The 24,450-nt window shown below is 41.5% G+C and overlaps 1 protein-coding gene across 1 annotated transcript in view; it reads left to right on the forward strand.

Moving 5' to 3' along the window:
* Positions 1-24,450, forward strand: part of WASHC4 (WASH complex subunit 4) — a 220,004-nt gene that overhangs the window by 119,877 nt on the left and 75,677 nt on the right. Inside the window, 5 exon segments of the mRNA XM_033950810.1 lie at positions 7,406-7,491; positions 7,493-7,561; positions 13,002-13,076; positions 13,177-13,281; positions 18,603-18,737. Of these exon segments, the coding sequence (XP_033806701.1) occupies positions 7,406-7,491; positions 7,493-7,561; positions 13,002-13,076; positions 13,177-13,281; positions 18,603-18,737 (470 nt within the window).

Raw genomic sequence — 24,450 nt, forward strand, 5'->3', positions numbered from 1 at the left:
CCAAAATAGTCTTTTTTTTCAACTCCCTCCAGAAGACTTTCCTTCACTAAGAACTCTCAGCCCTTCAACAGTAAAATGCTCAAAAGTATTTCCTGATACTGAAAGAGACTGGAGGCTTTCGACCCATTCTAGACATCTGAGGCCTGAACAAATACTTGTTGAAGGAGAAGGTTTGCATGGTCTCTCTGGTAACCCTCCTACCATTACTAGAAAACAAAGATTGGCTTTGTTCTCTGAGGCCTGAACAAATACTTGTTGAAGGAGAAGGTTTGCATGGTCTCTCTGGTAACCCTCCTACCATTACTAGAAAACAAAGATTGGCTTTGTTCTCTAGATGTAAAAAACACATTCACTCATGTTTTCATCTTACCTGCACACAGGAAGTACCTCTGCTTCTGCATAGGATCTCAGAATTTCCAGTCCAAGGTCTTGCCGTTCAGACTGGCCTTTGCTCCTTGTGTCTTCACAAAGTGCCTAGTGGTAGTCATGGCAACCCTTTGCACATGGTGATTTCATATATTTCCTTATTTAGACGACTGGTTGATCAAGGCCTTGTCATCGCAAAGAGCTCAGATTACCATAAATTCAACAGTTTGTCTCCTTGAGCTTCTCGAGTTTGCCATCAACTAACAAAAATCACATGTACATCCTTAACAAACCTTACATAGGAGTTCTCCTGGACACCATTCAGGATCGAGCTTTTCTACCGAAGCAGCATGTCGACAATCTCGTTCACTTGTGTCTCCACCCTAAAATGAACTTACACCTGTCAGATGGTATGCCTTCTCAGTCAATTGGCATTGACAGTGCATGTGATCCTATTTGCCCATCTTCACTTCAGGATCCCACAGAGGACTCTTAACACACCAATGGTCCCAGGCCACAGGATCCCTGTCTGATCCAATATATATCACCCAGAGTCTTCAACACTCTCTCCAACGGTGGATGGAACCACTCAGTCTTACTTGAGGTTTGCCTTTCCAGCCCCATTAGACCAATGATTCCCAACCCTGTCCTGGGGAACCCCCAGCCAGTTGGGTTTTCAAGGTATCCCTAATGAATATATATACTCAACAAAAAAAGAGAGCTATAGCTACAAACTATTCAATTTCATAAATATTAATCATTTATTATAATTTTATATTGAACCATCACATTAAAATTTTTTTTTTCAATATTATCATTTTATATAATATATACATACAATCAACCTCCCCAAACATGAAGCCCATCCAATCACCTAAAACTTTTGAAATGTTCATTCTATCAATAAAGTGCTGTTTTAAATGCGTAGTCTTCTTCACTGAGTCAATTTTCTATTGCTTTGCTTCTTCAATCAGTTGTTCATGATATATCCTCTGTTCTTATCACATCAGTCCAACCTGATCATTGGAGACAAATAAGCTCAACACAGTTCTGTGTTTCACCCTAAGTCGTCATCAGGAGCTTAAAACTGAAGCAGGCTCCACTTCATGATCACTACAATACATGATACCAAATTTATACCAACATACAACCTTACAACCTACAATAAATAAAAAAAATAAAACTCTAAACATAATATTCTAAAAAACCTTAATCATACCTGACACTTCATAATAATCTTTTTTTCTGGCAGCAAACAAGAACGAGACATCCAAACCAAGACCTCTCCAGCTCAACAAAAGGTCAAACTCAATTTCCTTCTAATAACTCATTTCCTGCTCCCTCTTTATAATACACATACACCTGCCCCTAATTGAAGCAAATGCCACTTGTCACACAGCTATCCCCTTCTGTGACCGTCAGGCGGTTTAGCTGTGCCGAATCCTTGACCTGTCGGCGTGGCTTCCCCAGGAAAGAGGAAGGCTTTTCAGGTAAAACAGACCTAGGCTCCTGCCTAGTCTGCCCAGGCCCCACTGAGATACGTTTGCCAATAAAGGGAGACACAATTCAGGTATGGTAAAAATCTCATTCTCAGGCTTTATTTGATAGGGGGTCTAAACACCTGTCAACCTCAAATCATCCACCGTATGTTTTAACTCAACCCAGTGGGCTACCAGTGGGAGATTCATTTTCTCCAACCGCAGATTGCTCACATGCTGAGCAATTCGCTGTTTAATTTTTCTCTTAGTCTGGCCTAAGTACCATAATCCACACGGGAATACTATTCCATACACAACCTGACCCGTATTACAATCTGTACAATCACGCAAATAAAATACTTTGCCACGATTAGGAATATCAACTCTATCAACTTCTAATGCATACCGACAGTACACACACCCCCTACACTTATGATGCCCTCCTCCATTCACTCTCCTGTCATAGTTATTTTTAGACAACTCCCAGAGATTGCGTCTCTGAGTGTAAGCAAACCTCGACATATCCTGAAGACCCTCATGAAGCCTCAGGATATGCCAGAGTTGCATTATCACCTATCTCAATTGATAGGACTGAGTAGAATAGGGGAGCATACATGTCGGACATCCTTCCTCGCCACCATCTCTCTCTTTTTTCAACATTAACCTCCTATCAGAGAATATAGTTCTCTTAAACGCATGCTTAATTACATCCTAGATCTTTGAAGGACAGTGTTCCGGTGGGCCAGTTTCTGAGGGTTAAATATGTGTATAGCGAGTTGGCAGAATTTCTATCTCAGTCTTGATGGATGTCTGATTGTTTTAACTGGAGGGGTTATCCTCAAAGAGTAATTAAGTGTGCGTCTAAGAGAGCTAAATACTCTTATAGAGTTAGGCCTTTGGTTGAGCTGGAGAGAGGTCCTGGTTTGGATGTCTCATTCCTGTTTGCTGCCAGGAAAAAGAATATTATGAAGTGTCAGGTATGATTAAGATTTTTTAGAATATGTTTAGAGTTAAAAAAAAAAAATATTATTTTGATTTATTGTAGGTTGTAAGGTTGTATGTTGGTATAAATTTGGTACAACAATAAATGGGAAAAACCCAGGTGGTTACCTAATAATTAAATTAAAAAATGTATAAACCACCAGTTGCCAAAATGATACTGAAAGGATTTTGTAAATAAGGGAACTAGCCTCAGATTACGGAGCTACACCCATTTCGGGTTTTCTTATAGAGATAAGCCACACTGTTTTCTTGCTCATGCTTACATCACCGGCTTGAGCCCACCCTCCCTACCTTTTAAACTACAAGCTCTAATTCATTTAATTCATTACACAGCAACGGCAATTCTTATGTTCTTACATATAACCTACTTATAAATCTAATGCATACACATAGAGCCTCCCCCCCCTCCAGTTCATACAATTAATAAAATAATCCCCCCCTAAAAATTTCTTATGAAATGTTCACCCATCACCTGAGCATAGCAGCAATCAAATTGCATAAATAACTGCAACGAGCATACAAAATGCTTGGATTCAAAGTTCTCACTCATAAATGTTCATCAATTGCTTCGTTTGCATATATCCCATTGATCTTTTAGTAATCAGTAATGTCCAGTTCACTCACATACATCATCCTCATCAAGCTCGACATGATTCCATGTTTTTCCACCAGGCAACTTCAGGAGTTTACTGGGTACAGCTTCATTTCAAACAAACATACTACAATAAATAACAACAAAGCTAAACTTCACTTCTTATCATATGTTCTTCATAAACATATAATTTAATGTACTCAAAATCAATGTTACCTTGTAGTTTCATTATAACTACTCATATAAAGCAGCTCATATGATTGGAGCGTCCAAGCCAGGATCACAAATCCAACTTCAAACTGAAAGGAGAGTTCCGTTAACTACCTCACTTCCTGTCTCCTATTTATTACCCGTAACAAATTCTGTTGAACACATAGCAGGTGCCAATCAATTTCCTTATTTAATCCTATAGGTTCAACCGTCCCCCATGTATAAATCATTCGTTGTTCCTTCCTCACCAATATATCAGAAACATTCCGCCCCCATCCCCCCCCACACACACACACACACTGCTTGTATCAACTCTCATCAACACTACAAACCTCAATGGGATACCAAAGGTAGGTCAATTTTTTCCAATCACAAGTTACTCATATGATGGGCAATTCGGTACTTAATTTTGCGTTTAGTCTGCCCTAAATACCACTTCTTACAGGGATATGTAATCCCATATACTTCTTAACTAGTGTTACAATTAGTCACACTGTAAGAAAAATACTTTATCACTATTTGGTATGTTAATGCAATCAACCTCCAACTGGCAATACACACATTTCTTACATTTCTGATGACAACCACTTCCATTATCTACAGATCTATTTGTTAATGATAGGAGTTGGCTAATGTTAAAAAGGGATGAACGTCGTGAGAAGCGGGCCATCTCCAGCCGCAGCACAGTGAAGGGGAAGGGAGATCGAGTCGTCCCCTTTCACTGCACTGGAGGGCAGATTGTGTTAGGCGGTTAGCCCCGCCCCCAACAGCCGTTTCTTCACCTGGCCTGCCTTCCAGCCCTCTTAAGGGCTCAGTAGACCAGGCCGCAGCACAGTGAAGGTGCAGGGAGATCGAGTTGTCCCCCTTCACTGCACATCACACATCATGGCTACACATAACATGCCTCCAACATTCCAGGCCACCCCCCCTTCCCACAACACCCCCAACCCTCCTCACAACACTATATTTCACCAATCCCCTTCATCACAGGCCAAGGCAAACGTGGTGACCTAGCCTCTCAATGCAAAAACAACCGTACCAGAAACCCTGCCAACCTCATCCCCATCCTATCCTTCCCATCAGCCCCCACTAGCAATATACTCAAATTTGCACTCATCAATGCAAGATCAGTTAACAACAAGACCTTCTTCCTCCATGAGTTCATCTGTGACAACACATGGGATGCCCTCATGGTCACTGAAACCTGGCTCCAAGACAACGATGGGATAGCACTAGGCAAATTGTGTCCTCCAGGCTACCAGGCCCTAGCCTGCTCACGCACCACTGGGAAAAGCGGCAGAGTGGCCACCATCATTAAGACCTCCACCACACCAAAACTGATAAGCTGTATGAACGTTCCCATCATGGGCCACAAACACAAAATCACCCTCATCTTACTCTACAGAACCCCACCCCCCACTCCACAGCAGAAGCCCTAGAGTCCCTCCTTGAATTCATCACTGAGCTATCCATCTCCCACAAACATGTAACCATCCTAGGAGACTTCAACTTCCCAGATTACCCCAACACCTCAGGAATGAGTGACAACTTCCTCTCCTCCCTCACCGACCTGGGATTCCACCAAGCTGTAACCATCCCCACACACTCAGCAGGCAACACCTTAGACTTAATCTTCACCCATAGGTACCTGACTGCAGAGCCCCAACAAACAACCTGCACCACTACACCTGTCCCATGGTCAGACCACCACCTCATTGAGTTCCAACTCCCGCTCAAAACTACCCCAGCCCCGCTAAAAGGCCCTATCCCATCCACCCAACATCGTATCCCTAACTCAGTCAACCCTACAGTCATGGCCGCAGACATTCGCAATCTAAACAAAACCTTCATCCAACATCCCCACTCCATCGACCTAGCAGCCTCCACCTGGCACTCCAACATCCAGTCCCTCTCTAATAGCCTCGCTCAGACAAAAACAACACGAATAACCATCAACAAAACACCTGCTCCCTGGTACACCAGCGACCTCTGATCCATAAATAGTTCACTGAGGAAAGCAGAAAGAAACTGGATCAAACACCCAAATTCAGAATCCAAAGCTCACTGGAAAAAACATCTACCACCTACAAAGCCGCCATCCTAGAAGCAAAGAAAGCCTACTACTCTCACTTCCTACAGAAAGTCACAGCCATATCCAAACAACTGTTCGCCCTTACTAACCAGGCCAGGCCAGGTTCCCCGTTGGGTGTAAGGACTGCCTGGCCTGGATTTGGAAGCCATTAGCAGCTAAGTTATTTTTTCTTGCTTTTGCTGTGGATGTTATGAGCTGGACTATACTGCCTTTTGTTACATTCACCCACTGATTTTCATCTGTATTAGGCATGCTGTTTGATACCACCTGGCAGGCTACTTTAGTTGCCTTGTTTTTGGCCTATTTTTCAGCATTTACATATAAACAGATTAACAGCTTTCGTAGGAGTGGAGTTTTTTTGGCCAAATGAAGCTGAACTGAGGCCTTTTTCTCCACTTCTTTTCTTTTTCTCTTTCCCTTTTTCTTTGGGGAGTGTGAATGCTGTTGGTTGTATGTTTAAGGCCATGTGGGGCTTGTTTTGAGTTTATAAGGAATCTATCCTCCCCATCATTAATTCCTCCCTCTCCACGGGGACAGTACCACTCAGCTAGAAGTCGGCTATTATCAAACCCACACTCAAAAAAACCTGCCCTCGACCCTAAGGAACCCAGCAACTACCGGCCAGTCTCCAACCTCCCATTTGTCTCCAAACTCCTAGAACAAATAGTGCTTCACCAATTACATCCTTTCATAGAAGAACAAGCTGCCTTGTCCCCCGCACAATCTGGCTTCCGAACAGGCCACAGCACAGAGTCAGTACTCCTGGATATCATAGATGACAGCTGGTTGATACTCAACAAAGGCAGCGATGCCTTACTGGTCCTACTTGACCTCAGCGCTGCCTTTGACACTATCGACCACCACCTCCTCTTATCCAGACTCTGTGACCTCAGAATCAAGGACTCTGCCCTCCAGTGGTTCACCTCCTTCCTTCACCAAAGAACCCAAACAGTCCTACTAGGAGATGATGATTGGTTCAGACAAGCAATACTGTAGAATCTTTTCTCTACTTGAGTTTCAACTTTCCCTCTAGCCCTGTTGTGTTTCACCAGGCTCGTGTTCAGTATTAAACCTCTAACAGAGACATGACCCTGGCAGCTTGGGAGTCCCACATGTGAGCATATTATGCCTGCTTGTCTTTGGAGAAAGCAAAGATACTTATAGCGGGGGGTTTTGGAGGATAACAAGCATATATTCTCATAACCTGCCCACCTCCCTTAGTTGGCTTCTTAGCTTTTTTTTTATTATTGAACTATCAGTCCTGCATGCTGACATTGGGCGGGAAGACACTTCCATAAACACAGTGTGGGCACTGCCTAAGGATTTAAAGCAACAGTACACTTGGTAGTGTTTGTACCAGGTTCTGTGGGTGACGTCTTCAACATGTGAGAATATATACCTGCTGTCCTCGGAGAACACCTGCTACAAATCAGTATCTTTGCTTTTTGTTGCAAGCTTATTTTCATTGAACTTGATTGTTACTTCCAGAATATTATTTTACCTTGATACTGCTGCTTCTTTTCCTTCCCCCATTCACTTAACCTGGGGCTATTAAACCCTTGTTATGTTGCAGTGAAGCTTTTTACATTTTTGTTCTTGTGCATTGATTGTGGAATGTTGTGGATCATGTCATTGTGTTTCTTTTTTGTTGATTTATTTATGTAGCTTATGTGACACACTACCTAGACAAGACCTTCTACAACCTAACAACAGTAGCTCTTCATGACTGGGCCACATACAGTGAAATGAGGAAACCTAGCAACTCAGCGTTATGGCTTAATTATGACAGAGGCACACCTGCCAAGTCAGACTTTAGAACAGGTGTGTGGTTTGCATGATCAGGCAATTTCTCATTAAGATGTTTGCATTGTTGTGCGATTTATTTAAAGCTTTTAATGTAGAATAATTACAAAATGTATTTCTTTAATGTGTATACTTTATAGTTTCATGAATACTTAGTGGCCCATTTTCTAACATTTAGTTGGCTAAGTAAGGACTTGTTTAGATCAAAACCTTGAAAATATATGGGGCTTAGCCTTTAGCCAGCCAAATTCTTGGCAGGCCTAAGGGAGGATTTGGTCAGGAGGAGAAATCTAGGGGCCTAGTGCTTATTTTCAGCAATAGTCACCTAATTTCAAGTTCAAATTTGTTAAAATTTGATGAAATGGTAATCATAAATTCTAAGCGTTTAACAATTAAAAAATTAAAATGGGGAACAATTAACATACTTGTTAACGACAAGATGTAACTTACATGAAAACAAAAGGATATTACGCAGAAATACAATTTAAAAAGAAAAGAGTACAATTAAGGTTAAAATCAAGAGGGCAATGAGAGAAATTATTTCAATATTGAATGTGATTAATACAGAAATCGTCAAGGGTGGACCCAGAGATCATTTAGCATTTATATGCATCTTTAAACAGGAAACTTTTAAGGTTTCCCTTAAATTTATCTTCATTTTTCTCAGACCTTAAATGTGAAGGTAAAGAGTTCCAAATTGTAGGGACTATAGTTGCAAATGATTTTTAAAGATGGGTCGTGAAGAAGGTGCTGAGATGCTGATCTTAAGGTTCTCAAAGGATCATGAAGGATGAGCAGCTTATGAATGAAGGCAGGTACGGTGTTCATGGTTTTAAAGGAAATTAAAGCAATTTTGTATGTAATTCAATGATGAATTGGTAGCCAGTGTGCACTCTTTAGCAAGGGGGAACGTGATCAAGTTTCATCTTGTTCGTTATAATTTTTATGGCAGTGTTTTGTATTAATTGTAGCCGTCGGATGGCTTTTTGACAGACACAGTTATATAAGGAATTACAATAGCCAAGCTTGGAAATAATAAGGGAGTGAATTAGAATGTTGAGAGACTGATGGTCAAGAATGTTTGCTAAGGATCTGATCATTCTGAGCTTGAAAAAACAGTTCTTAACTGTACTAGTTTGAAGGCGGTAGGACAGTTTACTGTCAATCATTAACCAAGGATTTTAACTGAACTGGCTAAATCTAGGTGCTGCCCTAGCAGATGTATAACTGGCTGATCAGATCTAATCCTTCTTCCTCCTACTCAGTGATAGCCAGACAAGGAGCTGAAATCCATCCCCCTTCCTCCCACAAAGCCATAAAAGTTCAAAAAAGAAAGACCAACAAGTCCTTCCTAAGTTGGGCTATAAGGAGGATATTACTGCACCACTTCATCTTATTTCTTGTTGCCCTATGAAAAAGACATTTTGTATTTGAATTATACTTATTGTAATCCGCCTTGAGCTGATTGGTTAAGCGGAATAGAAATATTTTGATTAGATTAGATCTTGGTGTCCAGAATGAGAATCATTGTTGGGGGAGGACTGTTGGAACAGCTGCCATCAAGCTCTCATGAGGTTGGGAGTGATGGTTAGAGGGGAGGGGGGGAGGCTTGTCAGTACCTCTTCCACATTTTAACATAATGGCAAGAGTTAGAGGGGGGAAACTGTTGAATCCCAATGCAGAATTTTTTTTAACCTTAGAAGGATTATGGTATGGGGGTGGGTAGGCTGACGGCCTTATACTTTGTTTAATAATTGGCATGGGTGGAAGAAGACAGTCAGCTAGAAATGGGGAGATTGTGGTGCAGTGGTTAAAGCTATAGCCTTAGTACCCAGGGGTTGTGAGTTCAAACCCATGCTGCTCCTTGTGACCCTTGCCAAGTCACTTAATCCCCCCTTTGGCCCAGGTACATTAGTTAGATTGTGAGCCTGCTGGGACAGACAGGGAAAATGCTTGAGTACCTGAATAAATTCATGTGAACCGTTCTGAGCTCCAGCTAAATTTAGCCAGACAAATGTTTAGCTGGCAAGATTGAGAGTGTATTTTAAGCTAAAAATCTAGCTGGCTGTAATTAAATGAAAACCAATCCGAGTGATTTTAGAAATCATGTTTTACTTGTGAAAAATGTCTGTTTATAAAATTGCACAAGGGTATTTTATTTATATATTTAAAAAATTGTAGCCTGCCTAAACTTAGGTGGGTTCCAAAATATACACATTTAAAAACAAAAGCATACAATCACAGAAAAACAGCATCACCAAATAGCAAGCGACAACATTACAGATATACTGCTGCATGCCAATAATCCAGATGTACTACTATATAGCATACCACACCAATTAAGCTCATTAAACAATTTTGGGTTCTGTGTGAAACTCAGCTAGGCATTCCCGATCTAGTGCCACTTATAGAATCAGGCCCCTTGTGTTTAGCTGTTGTGGGGGCAGCATTTGGGCTGAGTAACATAGTACATAAATACTTTTATAAAATATATGCATGCCAGTATAAAAGGTACACATAATTATATTTGCCTCAGAACAGATATACTTTGAAATAGAGGAGTGGCCTAGTGGTTAGAGCAATTGCCTCAGCACCCACAGGTGGTGAGCAAAGAATGACATAAGAACAGATACTCGTGGAGCAAGGATTGGGACAGAGCCTGTGGGGATGGGGTGGGGATAGGAACAGAAACAAACTTTGTCCCCATGTCATTCTTCAAAAATCTTGAAACTAGTATCAATATGTAAAAACTTAACACATTTAGACAATTGACAACTGACTTCAATGATAAAAAAAAACCTGCTGAAGCTGTTTTTGGATTTTGACAAACTACTGTTAAATGACATCGTTTGTGTCTTGTCTGCCATCTGCAACAGCCTTCCATCATGTAGCCAGCTGCTTAAGCATCTTACTGTTACTACAATAGATTTATCCACCATTGCTGGCATCAAGGAACATTTCTAAGATTTAATAGACACTTATTTTCCTGTTCATCCACTACACTGTTTAAGTTCTCCTCTATGTCTGAAAAATAATCCAATTGCCTTCCCAGATGAATCTTTGAGACAGTTGTACCAAAATCAAATAAGGCTCTATTTATGATTTATAAACAGTTATTCAGAATATTGTTCATTTTTTACACTTACACTTTAAAAAAAGATTTAAATATAAAATCATAAGTGTTCAAAGCTTGTGCAAATGAGGACAGAGTCTGTGGGGATAGGACGGGGCAGAGATGGAGATGGAGCCTACAGGGATGGGGGGCAGTGCCCGTGGGGACAGAGCCCATGGGGACAGAGACAAACTCTGTCCCTGTGTCATTCTCTCATTGTGGGTTAGATTCCCACTGCAGCTCCTTGTGACTGGGCAAGTCACTTAACACTTCATTGCCCCAGGCATAAAATAAGTACCTGTCAAAAAAAAAAAAAAAAAGTAAACTGCTTTAATTGTAACTACCGTATTTTTTGCTCCATAAGACGCACTTTTTCCACCCCCAAAAACGGGGTGGAGAAGTGGGTGCGTTTTATGGAGCGAAAGACGACCCCTCTCCTCCCTTTTTAAAACGCCGCCCACCTGCCCTTTAAAAATACAGCCTGCCCGCTGGCCCTTCCTTTTAAAACACCCCCTGCCCCATAGTACCTTTTTTAACGTCCCTTAAGCCTGGTGGTCAAGCGGTGTATGGGATGGCAGGAGTGTGCTTTCTGCACTGCTGCCTGGGCCCGCCCCGCTTTTTGAATGGCTGCATCAGTTTTTGCGGGACTCGCTGCTGCCAGAGTAGTAAGGAGGAACATGGGGATGGGGAAGAGCAGGTGGAGAGGAAAGAAAGGGACTACATTGGAGTAGGAAAATAGGGGAAAAGATGCCAGCATCGGGGGCCGGAAAGATATATGGCCTTAGGGAGTGGCCTTGGGAGTGGGGGGAGGGGATCTTTAGAAGAAAGGAAGAGACGGGGGAGAAGCTGAACATGGGGAGAGATAAGAACAAGGATGGTGGACCTGGGAATAGAAGAAATGTCAGAGGGACAGGAGACCCTGCACAAACAGAAGAAACAGATAAAAACAGAAGAGAGACACCAGTAAATTACCAAAAAAAAGTGTTGGGCACAACAAAGGTAGAAAAAAGTATTTTATTTTACACTTATTAATTTAAATGTTAGCTTTTGGAAATAAGCTTCCTGTCCCAGCCTACCACTAGACCACCAGAGGTGAGGGGGGGGGGAGCAGGTTACATTTCAGGGCAGTGGGACAGAGTATAGAGCCTGGCAGAGAAGAGGGGGACAGGGTACAGAGCTTAGTAGGGAGGGGGGACAGGGTACAAAGCTTGGCAGGGAAGGGGGGGGACAGGGTGCAGAGCCTGGCAGGGAGTGAGGGAGGCTGTGTGCACAATTTGGTTCAGATGGTTTTTTTTCTTGTTTTCCTCCTAAATCTAGATTGTGTCTTATGGTCAGGTGCGTCTTATGGAGCGAAAAATACGGTACACAGAAAAGTAGTATATCAAATACCATCCCCTTTACTTTATATGAGAGCATTAAGTTGACTGAGGCTGGTTCTGGAAGCCTAGTTTATAAAGGCACATATGTTTATATTGTGTTTACATAATAGGCATCTGGTTATAAAATTACCCTCTGTTAAATGACTTGCACTTTTTTGAACACTGACCCTTTAGCTTCTACCCTGTAAAATCTTATCTTTAGAATGAGATTCAGTTTGCTTAGCATTCAGTCACAGTAAAAATGATCTGTACAGTATACAGATGAATATACATACAATACTTTTGTGTGTATGCGCTTTTGTCCCTTCCTTGATTTGACCTCATTTGAATATACATTTCATTCTTCTGTTTATTTTATTTTCCATAGACCTACCAGAATCATAGTATCTAAGGTGGTGTATAATATTCATTGTTTACTGAAACAAGCAATTCTTTATATTTCATTGCAACACTTTTTGGTCTTTGTCTAGGGCAGGGCTGCTCAAGTCTGGTTCTCAAGATCTAGTGGCAGGCCAGGTTTTCAGGATATCCACAATGAACATGCATGAGAGAGATTTGCATACCAAGAAGGCAGTACAGGCAAATCTCTCTCATGCATATTCATTGTGGATATCCTGAAAACCTGACCTGCCAGTAGATCTCGAGGACCGGACTTTGGCAGCCCTGGTCTAGGGCTTCCCAAATATATGCAGATGAGCCCACAGCCACCTAAGTTTGTATAATATAAATTTGTATACTGTATACTGACATATGCATATCTTTCATGTATATTGTTGTGGTTCTCCCAAAAACCAGTAGGCTGTGTGCTCACTAACATAGGTATGGGAAGCTCTAGGTTAAAAACAAAGTAAATGAGCAAGTTGACTTCAAATCTTGTAGTATATTGCTTTATCAATGCACAATGGACCTCTTAAAAATGCTTTAAAGTTGCTAAGATAGGAACACTTTTTTGTGCATTCTGTTTCAGGGATTGGATGTCCTAGAAATCATGAGAAACATTCATGTATTTGTATCTCGATACCTCTATAATCTCAATAACCAGGTGAGATGGCATTTTACATTCTCCAGCGTATATACGAATGCATTTTTTGTTCCATGATGTCAACATGTGAATGACCTTTGCTAGCTGATTTCTTTTGTAGATCTTCATTGAGAGGACAAGCAATAACAAGCATTTGAATACTATCAATATCCGACACATTGCAAATTCCATTCGAACACATGGTACAGGAATTATGAGCACAACGGTAGGCATTAGTGATTTATTGTATACACAGGGAAGTGATATGAGTTATTTAAGTAAATACAGTATTATTTCCTCATCATTGACACAGTTTTATTTTATGCGTTGTTTTAGTGTATCAGGCTGCATTTTAACGCTGCATTAGATGAAACTGTTTTAATGCTCTCTGATATGGACAAAAATTGTGCAAAATTATTTTGTCTGTCAAGTCAGCTCTGTTTGCATGTTTATTTTATTCCATATTAAATAATAATAATAATGTATTTGTATGCCGCCATACCGGAGAGGTTTTAAGCGGCTCACAACACAGGAAACAATACATACAATTCCATCAAAGTATCCTGGTGAAATACAACAAGGAGCTATATATACATTTCAATAGTGCATCAGAATAAAAAGCATGCCATATGGATAGAAATGCAAGTGATAAAAAGTGATAAAAACATGATTAAGTTAAAAGAAAACCATTAAGATAGCAGCTTATTGAATAAATAAGTCTTTAACAATGTCCTAAAATCTAAATAAGAAGAAGCTTCTAACATCATTTTACCAAGCCAAGTATTCAATTTGGCGGCCTGGAAAGAAAAGGTTCTATCATGGAACTTCTTATAATGGCAGGATTTTACAGAAGGATATGTCAATAACTGCACTCTCCGTGTGGTTTTTATTAGAATGACTCCAAGAAAAGTGAGAAAGTAAGTAACCTGGTGACAGACCGAACACTACTTTGTAACAGATGTATGAAAACTTGAACAGCACTCTGAACTCCACTGGCAACCAGTGTAGTTTCAGGTAGGAAGGAGAGACATGTTCCCATTTTTAAAAACCGTAAATAAGGCGGGGTCGCAGTATTTTGAACTACTTTGTCTCTTTAAAATTTTCATAGGTGCCCCTAAATATACGATATTACAGTAGTCAAGAATACTTAAAATGGAGGATTGCACCAACAGCCGAAAAGAAGTTTTGTCAAAGTACTTCTTAATGGTGCGGAGCTTCCAAAGCACTTAGAAACATTTCTTAGTCAGAAAATTAGTATGAGTTTCCAATGTAAGATGTTTATCCAACATAACCCCCAATATTTTTATAGATTGTTCTAACTTATAATCCAACCCATTCACCTGTATCATTGTTTCTTTGAGCTTGTCATTAGGTGTTGCTAAAAAAAATTTAGTTTTTTCCTTATTTCATTTCAATTTAAAAGCTGTCATCCAAAGCTCAATCTGATTTATAATGGATGTAAGGAAATTAATAAATTCAGGAGACAAACTGATAAGAGGGATGACTATAGTAATATCGTCAATGTAGTAGCTAGGAAATAATTTCTTTCCTGCTAAACAAGCAACCGTATTAGATTTTTACCGACCCTCAGTGGCACCACTCAGGACTCAAACCTTTCATTGTCCTGAGCTTTACGTGTCTGCTCGTCACTGGGTCTAATGATCTTTTTCATAGAGCTAAATGTTTTTTAGACTTTTTAAATTTATTTATATTTTTATACTTAGCTTAAAGCTGTGGCTAAGTCCTCTTAGCTCGAGATGTCAGCGTTTATAAGGGATGTCAAAGCCGACATGTTTTTCGCCTAGATAGCTTTTTCAAGGCTTCATCCCTCTTTACCACCGACTACCACTGTAACCGCCAATGTAAAAGAATTGCTTTGGGTGCCGAAACTGGGATCCTTGTTGGGACTTGTATTTTTTTGAATAAAGACAGCTTTCCTTGGCTGATTAGATTTCTCCCTTGCCTCTCCTGCTGTACTGTTTGTAGTTTCGAGGCAAGTTGTTTCTTCTTTCTTCATGCTGTACAATTCTGGAGACCACATTTTCAAAAAGATATAAACAGGATGGAGTCAGTTCAGAGGAAGGCTACTAAATGGTCACTGGTCTTCATCATAAGGCATATTTGGACAGACTTAGAGATCTCTATATGTATACTTTGGAGGAAAGGCAGAAGAGAGATATGATCGACATTTAAATACCTACATGGCATAAATGCACCTGAGCCGGGCCTCTTTCATTTGAAAGGAAGCTCTGGAATGAGAGCATAAGATGAAGTTAAAAAGTGATAGGCTCAGGAGTAATCTAAAAAAATACTTTTATACAGAAAGGGTGGTAGATGCATAGAATAGGCTTCCAGTAGAGGTGGTGGAAACAAAGACTGTGTCTGAATTCAAAAAGTATGGGACAGGCACGTGGGATCTCTTAGGAAAAGGAGGAGATACTGGATGGGCCCTTTGGCCTTTATCTGTCATCATATTCCTATGTTTCTGTGTTTCATATATTGCCTGTGGAAAACTGCCACCTATCTCTGTTACAGCACATTCGACTAGAAGTATTTGCCCCTTTTTGGGCAGAGTCCCAGGCTGTTCCACCCAATTAAATCTGTAGAGTAGCTACTCGGTCTACTCTTCCTATCTTTACAAGATTCTATAGAGAGGATGTGGCAGTCTGAGAGGATGCCACTTTAGGGTCCTCAGTGCTGCGGGCAGGTTCATCTATCCCTCCCTAGATGTCTGGCACTGCTTTGATATGTCAGCTTCAGTACAGAATCCTATGTCTTTGCAACAGAATGGAAGATTAGGTTCTTACCTCGGTAATCTTCTTTCTGTTAGACATAGGATTCTGTACAGCCCACCCTGTGTAGACTTCTGATTCACCTATATACTGTCTTGGACATTCCTGGTGTCCATCATAGGTCTTCTTTTCCTATCATTTGGATGAGTTAAAAAAAGAAAAGATATTACAGCTTTACTTTTTATCCTTATAGAATAGTGCTTGTTCCACATAACAGGTTGGTGCCTGGATACCCCTACATTTGCGTTCATTATAATTATTGTTAATCATTGTTCCTGTGTCATGATTTACAGAGCAGAACAGAAATGTAGTTTGTTTTGGGGAAGTTCCCTGTGACCCTCTCTCTTTTCTTCTGTTTTAGTGGAGTTCGATTGCTTTGGTACTAACTGAAGAGGGAGCTATTCTCTACTGGTGAAGGGGAGGAGTTGAGAGATTTGAGTGACACCCTTCTGCAAAGTTCGCAAGTATAGGAGGACAACAGCTTCAGTACAGAATTCTATATCTCCTAACAAAAAGATTACCAAGGTAAGAACCTAATCTTCCATTAGAAAGCTGTACCTTCTGTGCTGTTCAGTATTTCATAATAACCTATGACTGTCCTTAGCATTTGCACAAGGAACAAATATTAAATTTTTATCTTTAAGTATCTCCCTAGCCATTTAGTTAAAGCTTTGGGAGCCACCATATTTGGAAGTATCACAAAATAGCTCATGCAGGTATTGGATATGCGGAATGACATTTGTGCTAGTCCAGTGAGCGAGGTGATTAATAACTACTAATATATGTTGTCTTCAAGGTGCAAGGAAAATTTACAGGAGAGCAGTTTGTAATCGATTCCAAAAGTATTATTAACCCTGTAAAATGATACGTAATTTTATTTCAGGACTTGGTAAATTCTAGGGGGCAAATTGCTGTAACACCTAGAAATTGGACCCTGACACCAAAAGTTTCATGTCCCCATGAGATGTTATTTTAAGAACATAAGAATTGCCATACTGGAACAGACTGAAGGTCCATCAAGTCCAGTATCCCAACAGTGGCTAACCCATGTCCCCAAGTACCTAGCTAGATTCCATGTAGTAAAACAGATTTTATGCTGCTTATCCTAGAAATAAACAGTGGATTACCCCAAGCCTCAATAATGGCCTACAGACTTCTTTTTTTAGGAAATGATCCAAACTTTATTTAAACCTCGCTAAGCTAACTGATTTCACCACATTATTCGGCAAAAGATAGCAGCGTTTAATTACATGTTGTGTGAAGAAATATTTTCTCTGGATTGTTTTAAATCTACTACTTAGCTTTATCACATGCTCCCTAGTCCGAAAGCATGAACAAGTGATTCACATCCACCCTTTCTACTCCGCTCAGTATTTTATAGACCTCTTTCATATCATCCTTGAGCCGTCTCTTCTTCAAGCTGAAGAGCCCTAACCGCTTTAGCCTTTTCTCATAGGGAAGTTGTTCTATCCCTTTTATCATTTTCATCACCCTTCTGTGTACCTTTTCTAATTCTGCTATTATCTTTTTTGAGATAATGACGACCAGAATTGTGCCCAGTATTCAAGGTGAGGCTGTACCATAGAGAGATACAAGGACTTTATTATAATTTCATCTTTGTTTTCCATTCCTTTCCTGATAATTCCTAACATTCTATTCTTTGTTTTCCATTCCTTTCCTGATAATTCCTAACATTCTATTTGCTTTCTTAGCCACCACTGCACCTTGAGCTGAGGGTTTTAATGTATTCTCAACAATAACACCTAGATCCTTTTCCTGGGTAGTGACTTCTAACATAGAACCCAGCATCACGTAGCTATAGTTCAGGTTCCTTTTTCCTACATGCATCACTTTGCACTTGCTCACATTAAACATTATCTGCCATTTTGATGCCCCATCTCACCAGATCCTCTTGCAATTTTTCACAATCTTCTTGCTAATTAACAACTTTGAACAACTTTGTCATCAGCAAATTTTAATTATTTCACTAGTTATTCCCATCTCTAGATAATTGATAAATATGTTAAAAGGCAGTGGTCCCAGCACAGACCCCTGGGGAACCCCACTATTTAAATTCCCAAGTGAAACACTCTAAAATCACACAACCCCAAGGGAACTAATTATTCAACACTCCAAACACCTAGGATATGGTATATATTCACTTGTTCCCTACTCAAAAGGAATTTAATTTTTTAACTAAGGTTTCCATTCAGCTCAAAGGATATCAAAAGGAAGGGAGGAAAGAGCCTCAGACTTCAGCCTGCCGTTGTTCATTAGCTTTCAAGCAGGCTATATTTGTGAGCTACCTCACTGGTTCAAAAACCTCTTCGTCCTAATGGTTCTCTATTAGTTTTTTCAATTGATTAATTATAATTTTTAATAAATATTTTTAAATTAATAATTTATTTTATATATTTTTTAAAATATGTTTTTATATTAAAACTCCTAAGAGCTAAACCCTATCAATCCAAACTTCCATAAGGTTGGGGGGGGGGCCTAACAGTGGTATTCGGGAGTGACCATAAAATCACTTCCCACTAGTATGTTAGAACTGCAGTCGGATGACAGTACACTTTTTATACTCTCCATACTGGGTTCCGAGGATAACATCACACACACATGTGAGAATATCTGCATGATGTCCCTAGATAGCACCTGTTACAGGTAAGTAGTAACTGCTTTTTCAGTTACATGTTTTTAACTTTTGGTTTTGTCAAGGTCTACATTAATGGCCGATTTTGCTTGTTTTCCCTAGGTCAATTTCACATATCAATTTTTAAGAAAGAAGTTTTATATCTTTAGTCAATTTATGTATGATGAACACATTAAATCCAGATTGATCAAAGATATTCGGTTTTTCAGAGAAGTAAAGGATCAAAATGATCAGAAGGTAAAGCCAAACTTTCTTCATAATCTGTTTCCCTTCTTTCTTTCTGTGTGTCCTCAGTCAACTCCATTTGGAAAGGGTTAATTGCTTACGACACATACAAAGTCAGACCTCACCTTCCTTCTATGTACATAGTAATAACTGTTATAATTAAAACAGACCTTTTTGGAATGGCTTAGGAGTGGGGAGATCCAAAGAACAGGAACCTGTTTCTAAGTCCATTTGTTCAGAAGGCCTCTGAGGCTTGCTGGGGACCTGCTTGCCAATCTGTGCTCTCCTCTGTGGTGGTACCCTTGTTTTCATGTAGCCCTTTGGAACTTCTGGTATACCTCTTCTTTAGGCAAATTGGTTGCTTTCCTCCCCTCGCCTCCCCTAAACTCAGATGTGAGAGCTCATGATTTTTTTCTAGCTTCACAGGGGGCTAAACTCCTTCCCCTAGGAAATGAAGTCTGACTCTGAACCTTGTTTCCTAGACTTCTGCTTCTTGGAACATGTGTTGTAGGCAAAACTGATGTTAACTGAGTGACCACTAGAATATGCTTTTCCCTGTCATAATATGTCCAGGAAAATATTCATTGTTTTTTATCATCCTTCCAGACCGCACAGAAATGGATGGTTTATGCTCCTCTGCCAGCAGGTAGAGACTGAGACACTGACTTTTGACATCAGTACAAGTGGGCTGTGCAGTCCCTCTTACAATCAGTCTTTTCTCAGTCTCCAGCAGGTGGAGTGGTCTGTTTTGTGCAGTCTGTGCTGAGGTTTATTAAGGCCTGTCAAATCTGGTTAGAGAAAATTTCTTGTCCCTTTTGTCTCTGTCGACTGAGCTGGTGACCTCAGGGATGTCTCGCTCGGTAGGGTTATTTATTTATTTAATTTTATTTTTATCCCATCTTCCCGGGAGCTCAGAACGGGTTTCAAGCCAACATTCACAGTATGTTGCATTGGATAGTACGTTTGACAATACAATACAATATACTACAATACAATACCCCCCATTTCCCCCATGTACCCAGGTTTTTCTGAATCTAGAGGAGCCTCAACTGTATGCCTTGCCACTGAGGGGATTGAGGGGTACAGATAAGAGCAGTGGAAGGTTTAGAGATAACTGTAGAGGAAGGCAATAAAATTAGTCAGGGACCGCTGACCAGGCAATATGCCTGGTGGGCCGCCGCGTGAGCGGACCGCTGGGCTGGATGGACCTCTGGTCTGCCCCGGCGGAGGCGACTACTTATGTACTTATGTACTTATGATACCGGCACTGACTACAGTTTAGAGTGCCTATGGGGTCTGCTTTCTCTTAGTACAGCTGGTTGGCATGAGAAGAAATAAAAAAGAGAAAATAAGACGCAAGAAATAAAAGGAACTTGGTATTAAAAAAAAAGAGGCCTGAGGCCACTGTTTCTTACATGGCATTGTTGTGCGTGGGTTTTTGGCGCTTTCATTATGAGCATTTCAAAAAAGCAGAAAAAGTGCTCTGTTTGTGGGCGCCGGTCGGTGGATGCGTCTGGCGGATGCATAAAATGTTCCGGCCACCTCGAAGGAGACCTGGCTTTGGATGTTGGCATGCCAGGTTCACCTTTGCAAGTGCATTGCTCAGTGGTGGGAGGCAGGGGTGAGCTATGGGCTTCCCCTATTACCCATGCTGGGTTTTTCTCAGCTGCCAGTGGTCAGTAAGAATCGGTGTTACAGTCTGCCGGGGTTGGGGATTCTGTTTCAGCCGCAGCTGTGGCGGCAGGGTTGGCTATGCCTTCGGTGCCGTGTATGTTTTCTGGTGACAGTATGGCGATGGCCCCTCAGTTTTGGTGGGAAGTGCATCAAATTTGCCTACGGCCTCAGGCAACCTTCCTGTCTTGGAAAGGCAGGAAAAGGTCTTACATGTGTCTTCTGCTCCTAACATAAATGCTGTGTTGTCGCTGAGGTTTTTTCCCCCTGATTTTATGTTGGCCATGTGCAAGGCTTATTTACAGGCGGCTGGGGGTCCTGCTTCAGTGCCGGGGGTCTCTGGGTCGTCGGGGGGGGGGGGGTTGTCCCTTTCATGGCCACCCTGTTCAGTCTCCTGCTGTAGCTGCCTTGTCCAACCCCCTCAGCCTTCGCCCAAGCAAGCCAAGTCTTGGGACGAGGATTCTTTTATGTCTGATCCGTTATCAGGAATGGGATCTTGGGGTGAACTTTCCAGATCCATCAAGGGGGAGCCCAATTTGTTGGATGAGGACTTTTTAGAGGCACCAGATGGTGAGGACATATCTGTTGTGCACATATTTCAGCAGGAAGAGTTGCAGGAGCTCGTTCTTCAGGTGTCTTCGGTTTTATACTTTGAAGAGGAAGTTAAGGACCTCCCTCATGTTGTGGACCCTCTCCAGATAGGAATCCAGTCAGCATCCCACTCTTTCCCTATACGCCTTTTTGCATGGCATAGTCCATGGCAAGACTCTACCCTATCCCTGATGGCGATAGAGATACCTTTAAGTCTCCTGTGGTTGATGCGGTGGTCTCTGCTATTGCACACAGACATACCATGCTGGTAGAAGGTGGTTCAGCCTTGAGAGACCCTCAGGACTGTAATAGGGAGGCTCTACTTAAACAAAGTTTTGATGTTGCTGCCCTGGTGGTCTGGTGGCCCAGACTTGTTTCTGGTGGTCTGAGCAAGTTCTTGAGCGTGAGTTCGCTGACTGGTCCTTAGTGGATCAGGAAGTGGCTAAGATTGAGCTAGCCACTTCTTTTCCCTCTGATGCCATGTATGATCTTTTGTCTGCCTTGGCTAAGTTCATGGCTCTTGCAGTAGCTTTCCGACGTACCCTGTGGTTTCAGGGTTAGTTGGTGGATGCGGCATCTAAAACTAAGCTCAGTAAGTTCCCCTTTTCGGGGGCTCTTTTCCTTTTTGGGGAGGAGTTAGATAAGCTTTGCATGACTCTAAAGTGCCTCGGTTACCAGAGGTCCGACCTCGCCAGGCGTTGCAGGGTGGTTCTGCCCAGGGGTTCCGCTCTGGTCGGGGTGCAGCCTCTTTTCCTTCCAGAGGATGTTTCTTTCAATGCATGCAGTCCTTTTGGGGGGCTTGCTGGGGGGGGGGGTCACGACTCCTCCAAGGACTCCTCTGCTGCATATCTGCCCTAGTGACTTGTTGCGGGTCCTTCTCCCAGTTCAGTCGGAGCCCGGCTGCGGAAGTTCTACTGGGAGTGGGCCAAGATCACCATGGATCATTGGGTCCTGGAAGTGATTTGGGACGGTTATGCTTTGGAGTTTTCCCGATCAAGGAGGCTATCGCTTCGGTGCACCTTCTTCAAAAGAAGTCTGTTCTGGAATTTCTCAAAGCTCATGCCACTCGAGGTCAGGCAGCTTCTTGGGTTGAGTCTTCTATTGTACCGCCGGTGGATATCTGTAAAGCTGTGGTTAGTTTTCTCTCCATTTCTTTGTGTGGTACTATCATGTGGACGTTCAGGCTAGAGAATGACATGGGGACAAATTTGTCCCCATCCCTGCAGGAACTCAATTTCCCCATCCCATCCCCACGAGTTTTGTCGCTGTCCCATTCCTGTTAACTCTGCCTTAATCGCACAAGCTTCGAACACCTAGAATTTTAAAGTGTTTGAGGCTTGTGCAGATGAGGACAGAGCTTTCAGGAATGGGGCAGGGACAGGAAAAGAACTTGACGGGAAATTGAGTTCCCGTAGGGACGGGGTAAAATTTGTCTCTGTCATTCTTTAGTTCAGGCACATTCTAGTGGCGACCATTTTGGGGTCCTACCTATGATGGGTACTGCTTTGGTACGTCCCATCTGTTTCTGTGTGGGTCTGGAGGAGTGATAAAGAAGGAGAAATTAGATCCTTACCCGCCCTTTCATGTTCTGTGTTTTTTGCGGAGTATTTTTTTTTTTTCCTGTGGGTGTTGGTGGTTGTTGAGGGAGTTGGGGGAGTTACAAAAGCAGCGGCATTTGGTTCGGCTGGTTTAGCTGGCGAACTGTGGGACATTTGGTGAAGGTTCTTGCTGTAATCAGTATCCAAAAATGTTTTCCTAGTCCACTTGAGGCTAGGCTTATGTTGTTTTTTTTTTCCATATGAGTGTGGTCATATGTTCTGAATTAACCTAGTTGATTTCTGCTTGGCTATTCGTAAAGACTGATTGTAAGAGGGACTGCACAACCCATTTGTACTGTTGTCAAAAGTCAGTGTCAGTCTCCACCCCCCTGGCAGAGGAGCGTAAACCTTCCATTTCTCTACTGGTCTGGAGGGACTAAAAGAAAGAAAATAAGCAGGTGAGGACCTAATTTCTCCTTCATGTAGTTTTTGTGGGGACTGTTTTAGTATACACTTCCCCCTCCGTATTCGCAAATTCTGTATCTACGGATTCGATTATTCATGATTTTTGACCAGAATTTTTTTTTGGGGGGGGCTATTTTTAGCCCTGTAAGCCCTCCCCTTAAGTCTTACCTGGTGGTCTAACGGGTTTTCAGGCAGTAGCGATCTTCCCACACTCTTGCCCCGTGCAGATCGCTTACAGGAAATGGCTCGAGAGACTATGGGAGCTCAAGGCAGCCATTTACTGTGAGTGATCTGCACTGGGCAGGAGCATGGGAAGATTGCTCCTGCCTGAAAACCTGCTAGACCACCAGGTAAGGCTTAAGGGGGTTCTACATGGCTAAAAATAGCCGGGGGGAAGCGGGGGATAAGGGCAGAACCAGCCCAAATATTATTCGCGGTTTTTCCATATTCGCGGGCTGGCTCTGCCCCTAACCCCCACGAATATGGAGGGGGAAGTATACTATAACACTATAAAAAGCTGTATATCCTGTGTTCATATGCATTTCCTCTTTATTAAAATGCTGTAAAAATTCCATGTGGTGTATTTCTGAACCAAAGTGCTTATTCTGTCTTCCTGTTTGCAAGCTTGATATTATAAACTGATTGAGGTACAGCATGAGAATCTCCTGGGTTGGAAATGATTTAAGTGCCTGAATTCTGTTGGTCAGATCATGTGGAATGCACATCTGATGGAACATATGCCCTTGGCATAAGAGAACATAGACATTTTTTTAATTAAAGCAAGCAGAGGCCAGTTTTTACAAAGTGCATATAAAAATGTACATATTGGTGCCCTTTAAAAAAAAATCCACTGGTATTATAGATATAATGCTTGACATATAATATAGTATACATAGAACCAAAGGGGCTTGTTCTTGGCATTCCAGGGGTGGTGCTCACTATACATAAAAACTATATATGTAAGCACCAATATTCAACTGCTGTACGATACATGTGAAGGCCTGTTTTGCATAGAACATTGAGATGGGAATTGAAATATTCAGGTTGAGAGATTTAAAATTATCGTGATATTTTACAAAAGTCTTTGCCAAATTAACTGCTTTTCATAACATACCTATTTTCAAAAGCTATACATGAGGAAGAGATTAGAGAGTATTCCTTTCTTTCCAGATGTTCACATCTAAATCTTTTTTTCCCCTAAATGCATGCTCCCAGTAGTCAAGACCCGCCCCCCCACCTCCCAACAGTATCATGTATAGCCCAACTCCACTCCCTCTCCCCACCTGCACCATTCGGCTCTGGGTTTAAAATGGTGCTCTTGACTTCTGGTGGCATTCTCATAATACTATTGCCAGTGGTTGAGCTGTCAGTTAAGGGTAGGTTTAAAAGCCAACATGCAAAATTTTTGGCTATTTGTATTTCCCTTGTAAAATGGAGAATACAAGTCTAGGTTTTCAGTC

The sequence above is a fragment of the Geotrypetes seraphini genome, chromosome 7, assembly GCF_902459505.1.
Source record: "Geotrypetes seraphini chromosome 7, aGeoSer1.1, whole genome shotgun sequence".
NCBI lineage: Eukaryota > Metazoa > Chordata > Amphibia > Gymnophiona > Dermophiidae > Geotrypetes > Geotrypetes seraphini.